The 7500-nt window shown below is 57.5% G+C and overlaps 2 protein-coding genes across 2 annotated transcripts in view; both read left to right on the top strand.

Annotated features, from left to right (window-relative positions):
* PTSG_05249 (uncharacterized protein) overlaps positions 1 to 4045 on the top strand; it is a 10355-nt gene extending 6310 nt beyond the window's left edge. The window contains exons 16-17 of the mRNA XM_004993768.1: positions 151 to 2685; positions 2953 to 4045. Coding sequence (XP_004993825.1) covers positions 151 to 2685; positions 2953 to 3837 — 3420 coding nt within the window. The 3' untranslated portion in view covers positions 3838 to 4045. The remainder of the gene's footprint in view (positions 1 to 150; positions 2686 to 2952) is intronic.
* Positions 4046 to 4106: 61 nt separating this feature from the next.
* Positions 4107 to 7438, top strand: PTSG_12282 (40S ribosomal protein S2). The gene is made up of 5 exons (XM_004993767.1): positions 4107 to 4151; positions 4336 to 5004; positions 6109 to 6536; positions 6886 to 7068; positions 7326 to 7438. The coding sequence occupies exons 2-3, from the start codon at positions 4338 to 4340 to the stop codon at positions 6243 to 6245; spliced, it is 804 nt and encodes a 267-aa protein (XP_004993824.1). The 5' UTR covers positions 4107 to 4151; positions 4336 to 4337; the 3' UTR covers positions 6246 to 6536; positions 6886 to 7068; positions 7326 to 7438.
* Positions 7439 to 7500: the final 62 nt, after the last annotated feature.

Here is a 7500-nt window from a genome sequence, read left to right as displayed (position 1 = left end):
CCTTCCGTCGCTGTGATCCGGCTAGACTAAGCGCATGGGTCATTTCTTACCACCACCACACACACACACACACACACACACACACACACACACACACACATTCACCGTGCCTCTCTCGCTCTGCCTGGCCACATGCACATGTGTGAGCAGAAGGTACTGAAGCAGGTGATGGAGGGCTATCTGCTGCTGGGCAGCCTGTGCAGCCGGTTTGGCAGCTCCGACACCATCGACCACGTCGTGCAGACGCTCGGCAAGCGCACATTCCTGCTCGACCTCACCGATCGCGTCAACGGCAAGGCGCTGATGCAGGCCATTGCCAACGACACAAAGGCCCAGCTGTGTCTGTCGTGCGTGATTGACCTGTGCATCAAGTACGGCGACACGATGGACGAGGGCTGGTCGGCCACCATGGTGCTGCTGCAGGCTGTTGCCAGGCACAGGCTGCTGCCAGCGGGGCTGCGGACGCTGTTCGACTTTGTGCAGGAGGGCGGGCGTGTGCGCTACTTTGAGTCGCCCACCGCGCCCAAGGACACGCGCGCGGACACGTCCGTGCTGACTTATTTCTCGGCCCTGTTTGCGTCTGCGCCCGCGCAGAAGGAGGCGTCGCCGCTGCAGCAGCTGTGCGACGAAGCGCGGCAGGCGCTGGAGGGCACACGCCTGGACCGCCTGTTTGAGTCCACCACATTCCTCTCGCGGGAAAAGCTGCGCAGTGTCGTGCGGCTGCTGGCGTTCTGTGCCCGCAGCCCACAGCACCGCGAAGAGGGCCTGCGCGCGCACGAGAACGGCGGTGCTGCTGCTGATGATGATGATGATGGTGGTGGTGGTGGTGACGATGCTGACAGCAAGAACGCAGACGCTGTCTCCACGGTGTCGTGTCCGTCGTCGCTGCACGCCAGCACCGACAAGGTCAACGTCCCACCACCACCACCACCACCTGCAGGCAAGACAGAGGAGGGGGGCGCCAATGGCAGCGCCAGCACAATCACCAACACCACACCGTCAGCCTCAACCACAGCAGCGGCAACAAGTGATGACAATACACCAGCACCAGCAGCAACGACCACCACCACGTTCATGACTGCTGCTGGTCCCGTCACGGCCATCACGCCCACCAGCGACGGCAACACGCCGAGCCCTCCGCCGTCACTCGCTGGGGACGACAATGCAACAACAGCAGCGGCAGCGGCAGCGGCAACAACAGCAGGCAGTGGCGAGCGGACGGGTCGCAGCGCCGTGCAAGCAAACGTGGTGGCCGAGCGCTCGCAGTCTGCCGATGCAGCGGTTCATGCACCCGTGGACGGCAGCAACGACGACAGTGGTGGCAGCAATGCTGCTGATCAAGCCAGCAGCACGAAGCAAACCCGTGGCGGTGATAATACCACCACCACCAGCAGCAGCAGCAGCAGCAACAACAACAACAGCAGCACTAATAGTCACGGCCATACTAACGGTGTGCATTCGCGCTCGCGGCTACTGCCGAAAACGCTGCCCAAGTTCTCGTACACGCAGGATGCGGCGGTGTTCTTCTTGGAGATGCTGACGAACGTGGTCATCTACAACCATGCCCGCGTGGACTGTGTGTGGCACGATGTGGTGCAGCACTTCACAGAGGCACTGCAGTACTGGAAGGAGCCCGGTGTGCACGCGTCGTACCTGGCCGAGCGCACGGCCGTGTGCGTGATTCGCCTGGTGTTCCACTTTTTGCCGCAGCGCGGCACCCTATCACCCTCGCCAATTGACGTGCTGTCTGTGCTGTGCGGCGTGGACGCGTCGCCGGGCGCTCTCAAGCAGATTGCGCGCGGGCTGTACGATGTGGTGCAGACGCGGGGCGCGTACATGGACGACCAGCACGCGTGGGGCGTCGTGTTCTACCTGCTGGAGAGCTGCGGCGGTTCGGACGAGGCAAACGAGCTTGCACTTGACACGCTGTTGCAAATTGCAGGCAAGCTGACATGGCCCAACGCGCCTGGACTGGGCCGCACGCTGCTTGCCCTCGCCGAGGCGCGCACGAAACCTGTGCTGCCACGCGGCGTGCACGACACGGGGGACGAGGCCGAGATGGAGGATGCCGTTGGGCATGCGTTGCTCACCGTCGCCGTCACCGCGTTCCGATCCGTGTGGACCATCTACCCACGTCACGGTAGTGGTGGTGGTGGCGGTGCCCATGGCGATGCTGACGAGGCAACAGGTGCAGAGGCCGCAAGAAGAAGAGCAGCAGGAGAAGTGGCAGTGGACGCCGATCGGCTGTGGACGGATGCGCTGGAGAACCTGATGAAGGTGCTGGCGGACCTGTGCGTGAGCTGGAACACGCGCGTACGACAAGAGGCGAGGGACGCCTTCCACCAGGCGTGCTGCGACCCGCATCTCGCCGACCACCTGCAGCCCGAGCACTGGGGCCATCTGATTGAGCACGTAATGATCCCGCTGTTGCAGCGCCTTAACGACACGACGCTGCGCACGATTCGCCCCCGCGCGCTGGCGGAGCTGCGTGACACGTATGGTTCCCAGCTAAGCCGTGTGTTCCGGCAGCGGCTGTCGCAGCTGTGCGAGCTTGATCGCTTCCACGAGATTTGGGCGCAGGTTGTGCAGACGTTTCTTGCGCTGTACGAGAACGGCCACGAGGATGTTGTTCGCGAGTCCCTCAAGATCATCCTTCTCCTCATGTCCAGCAAGGGCGTCTTCCAGGTGCGACGCGTGGTGTATATGTGTGTGTGGGGGGGGGGTCTATGTGTGTGTGTGTATGTCTGTCTCCGTGTCTCTGAGTGTGTGTGCGTGCCGTCTTTGTATTGTATTCTGTCCAATATCCCCTTGCTCCCGACCCATCTGATTCGCCGAGCTGATTGATGCCTTACTGTTTGTTGTCTCCGGGGGTTTTTTTTTTTGCTATTGTTGCACGCTCTGTCGTCTTACCTTCGTGTCGCACACCTGTTTGCTTGGGTCGACGAAACGCAGGCGCCGCGAACCGGCCCGAAGCTGATGGCATGGACGGAACGGTATGTGAGCTCATACTCGCCTGGGCTGTACGCCTCGCTCTTTGGGGAGGACATGCACGCGCGGCCGGCAGACGTCTTTGCTGTTCCAAACCAACAACAACAACAACAACAGCAGCAGCACCAGCAGCACCAGCACCAACAGCAGCACCAACAACAGCAACAACAACAACAACAACAACAACAACAACAACAACAACAACAACAACAACAACAACAACAACATCAACAACAACAACAACAACAACAACAGCACCAGCACCAGCAGTCAGACAGGCTGCCGGAGGCGGCGCTTATGCCTGAAACAAGGACATCGTCGACGACATCTTCGTTATCAAACCCACCCCACGATGACCAACACCGACACCCGCACCAGCCGGCGTCGTTTGTGGATGCGGAAGGAAACGTGGTCGTGTCGCACGTTGGCGTGCTGCGAACACCACAAGGCCTGCCTGATTTGCGGTTACACAGCATGCCGTCCTACTCGAGCACGGCCTCCAGCCACCAGTCCCCGCCCATGTCGCCGGAACGCCAGCCTTATCCGCTACGCCCTGCTGTTCCTCGCATGACCACGGCGTCTGTGTCACCCGTGTCGTCGCCACCTCGCACGACGGGCACACCGTTGGCGCGAACGCAAGCGCCTAGCCAGCCGCCAGCATCGTGGCCACTCACCTCAACGTCGTCGGCGTCATCCTCAGCGCCCTTGCAGACACCGTACCAGGCAGTAGCACCCTTCATGATGCAGCAGCAGCAACAGCAACAGCATGGCGATGTGCGCACGCAGGCTGCGCTTGCAGCAAACGCCGCCGCAAGGCAACTTGCAGAACAACAGATTAAGCGCGTGTAGACAAGTGTTACAGAGGGCGGACGAGGGCAAAGAGCAAAGAGCAGAGAGCAAAGAGCGTTGAGGAAGCAAGATCAAGATCAGCAGGCAATTCAGAACAGCCAGTGCACGTGTGCGTGTGTGTGCGTGCGTGCGTGTGCGTGTGTGGTTGTATTTTACCCACAACAGGCAAGAAAGCCAGTGGCAAACCATAAAATACCAAACTGTGGTACACGACTCTATGTAAAATGAATTGAGGAACAGTTGCTCGGTGTAAAGTGTCCCGCAGTGCCTTTTTTTTCCCTTCCAAGGAAGCAAGACATCGACCACAACAACACGTGAGCGGAAGAGCAGGGTTACAGTGCTGGCGCTGGAGGGTGCATGGTTTTGTTGTTGTTGTTGTTGTTGTCGTTGTTGAGCTCTTTTTTGTCTTGTGCGTGCGTGCGTGCGTGCCTCATCTCTGGTCTCACACACACTCATACACGTACTCACGCACACAACCGCACACACCAACTGACGCAGCAATGGCGGACAAGCAACCGACCGGTGAAAGCAGTGGTCGCGGCCGCGGCGAGGGCCGTGGTGGCGAGGGCCGTGGCCGTGGTGGCGGTCGTGGTGGTGGCCGTGGTGGTGGCCGTGGCCGCGAGGAGCGCAAGGAGTGGAAGCCCGTGACCAAGCTGGGCCGCCTCGTCAAGGAGCGCCGCATCAAGTCCATCGAGGAGATCTACCAGCACTCCCTGTCCATCAAGGAGCCCGAGATCATCGACTTCTTCTTCGGCGACTCTCTGCAGGACGAGGTCCTCAAGATCACCCCCGTGCAGAAGCAGACCACCGCTGGTCAGCGCACCCGCTTCAAGGCCTTTGTTGCCCTCGGCGACAGCAACGGTCACCTTGGCCTCGGCGTCAAGTGCTCCAAGGAGGTTGCCGGCGCCATCCGTGGCGCCCTCCTCTGCGCCAAGATGAGCCTCCTCCCCGTGCGTCGTGGTTATTGGGGTAACATGCTTGGTGATCCCCACACCGTGCCCATGAAGACCACCGGTGTCTGCGGTAGCGTCACTGTGCGTCTCATCCCCGCGCCTCGCGGTGCCGGTATTGTTGCCGCCCCTACCCCCAAGAAGCTGCTCCAGCTCGCCGGTATCGACGACTGCTACACGGCTTCCCGTGGCCAGACCGCCACCCTCGGCAACTTTGGTACGTCCTTTGAATGACACACGTGTGCGCTTGCGTTGGATGTTTTGTGTTTGCGTTTGGTTGTTGGTGAGAGGCAAGACCCAATGTACACGCGAAGCAACAACAGCTCTGTTGCTTTCTTTGCATCGGGTCTGTGCAGCACAACACGTACTTGTTCTCTCTCCAATCTTCTCCTCTCTCCTCTTTCCTCTCCCTGTCTCCTCTTTCTCTCTTCTCTTCCTTTCTTTTTATTTGGACTCTTCTGTTTCTGGGATGATATCAAATCTTTAACCCAACTCTCTGATCTCATGCACGACAAAGTTGTGCTTTTGTGATGAGCTTTCAAGTTCTCACGACAGTCTACTGAGAAATAGCAGTGTCCTCCTCTTCTCTTGTGTCTGATCCCGTCTCTTCCGTCTCTGCTTTCCCCTTTTGTTTTTCCTCCTCCCCCCCCCCCTTCTCTCTCTCTCTCTCTTCATGTTGTGTGTGTGATTTGGGCTCTCTTCGGGGATGATGACCAAATTTTAACCCAACTCATTCTGATTTATCGCAACAAAGTTGCACCCTGTGATGAGTATCTTTCCAACTCACGACAGTCTACTGAGAACAGTAGCTCTCGTCGCACACGCGCCCTTTTTTGTTGCTGTTGTATCTTTCTGATGTGTATTTGTTTCCCCTTGACTTCCCCTCGCCACGTACCATGCATGCTTGGCGGCCTTTGCTCGTCGTCTCTCGTTGCTCGTTCTTGTTGGTGTTTCTCTCTCTCTCTCTCTCTCGCTTTTCTTCACTTGTGCTGTGGTCGCAGTTCTGGGATGATATCAAATCTTTAACCCAACTCTCTGATCTCATGCACGACAAAGTTGTGCTTTTGTGATGAGCTTTCAAGTTCTCACGACAGTCTACTGAGAACTGCTGTCCACACAAGCATGTGTTTTCTCTCTCTCTCTTCTTGCTTCTTTCTCTTTCTTCCGTGGTGTTGTTGTCTGCATCATCTGCTTTCTGCGTTGTCTTCAACTTTCATGCACTTGTGCGCCATGCAACTCACGAACCAACTCGCTCGCTCTCTGCGTGGTTTCTCCCCCCTCTCCTTTGCTCCCTTGTCCTTTTTTTCATCACCACCAACAGCCAAGGCAACGTTCGAGGCCATCCGCCAGACGTACACGTACCTGACCCCTGACCTGTGGGCAGACATGGCCATCTCCAAGAACCCCTACGTCGAGCACTCCGACTTCCTCAACAAGTCCAAGAAGAGCCGCAACTGAGTTGACTTCGCTTGCTTGCGCTTGTGATTTCGATTAAACGAGCATCGAATCTGCATCAACAATTTTTGAAAGAAAACAAGAAGCCAAACTGGAAAAAAAAAAATCGCTGGCCCACAACACGGCCACCGCCCAACAACCCTCCGCCTGTCCAATCCAATCCGTCCACCCACACCACCTTCCACCTTCGGCCTCCTCCCTCCCCTCTCTATCCTGTCCTTCTTTCCATTGCGCACAACGCATCGCACCCTGTGGCTGTGAGGGAGCGAGGGTGGCTTCGTTTTAGTGTTGGTGGTAAGCCCACGTTGGCATTTGCCGTTTTGGGCTGTGAGATTGGCAACGCTTGCTTGTTTGTTTGCTGGCTGGCTTGCTTGGTGAGTGGTGGTGGTGCATGACGAACGTCTGTTGATCCTCCTTGTCCTCCGTCACCGCAATGTCGGGGAAAACTTGTGATGCTGGCGTACTCACCTCCGCTTATGACCACCTTGTGCGTGTTTGTGTCTGTGTGTGTGTGTATGTGTGTCTGTGCCTATTTGTTTGTGTCTGTGCGTGTATGTGTGCCTATGTGTGTGTGTGTGGTGTGGTGTGTGTCTGGGTGTCTGGGTCTGTCTGTCTGTATGTATGTCTGTCTGTGTCGGTGTAGGCAAGAGCCAGAGGGAACCGTCCGCTGGGCGTGTCGTTGTTTGAGTGGGTGTATGTGTGTGCATGATACAGAGGATCAACTGCACAGATGGATCCGGATGACGTTCGCCTCAAGCTGGCAGTGGTGCGGGAATTGAAGGCACTCAAAGTGAACGTTGGAAGGCTATGCAGAAAAGACACAAAGGTGTGTGTCTGTGTCTGTGTCAGTGTCTGTGGGTGCGTGTGGATGTGTGTCTGTGTGTGTCTGTGTGTGTCTGTGTCTGTGGGTGCGTGTGTGTGTGTGTGTGTGTGTGTCTGTGTGTCTGTGCGCCTGTGTGTCTGTGTGTCTGTGTACCTGCCGATGTGTGTGATCGAGGTTGTGGTTGCGCATCAACTTGATGCACCAAAGAGCAGCTATTGCTCATCGAGCTCGGTCGCACGCCTTCATGCTGTGCGTTGCAGTTGGCTGGACAAAGAACAACGCCATTGCCGTCAGGCCAGGTGTTCGGTGTTCCGCTGATTGAGCTGGTAGCAAAAGGTGCAACTGAAGACGTGGATGGGCTCGTCGTACCGAGGTGCGTGCGAACGACTGCTCGTGTGTGTGTGTGTGTGTGTGTGTGTGTGTGTGTGTGTGTCG

Source organism: Salpingoeca rosetta (genome assembly GCF_000188695.1).
Source record: "Salpingoeca rosetta unplaced genomic scaffold supercont1.12, whole genome shotgun sequence".
Classification (NCBI taxonomy): Eukaryota; class Choanoflagellata; order Craspedida; family Salpingoecidae; genus Salpingoeca; species Salpingoeca rosetta.
Note: the sequence above shows the minus strand (reverse complement) of the source record. Positions and strands in the feature narration are given on the sequence as shown.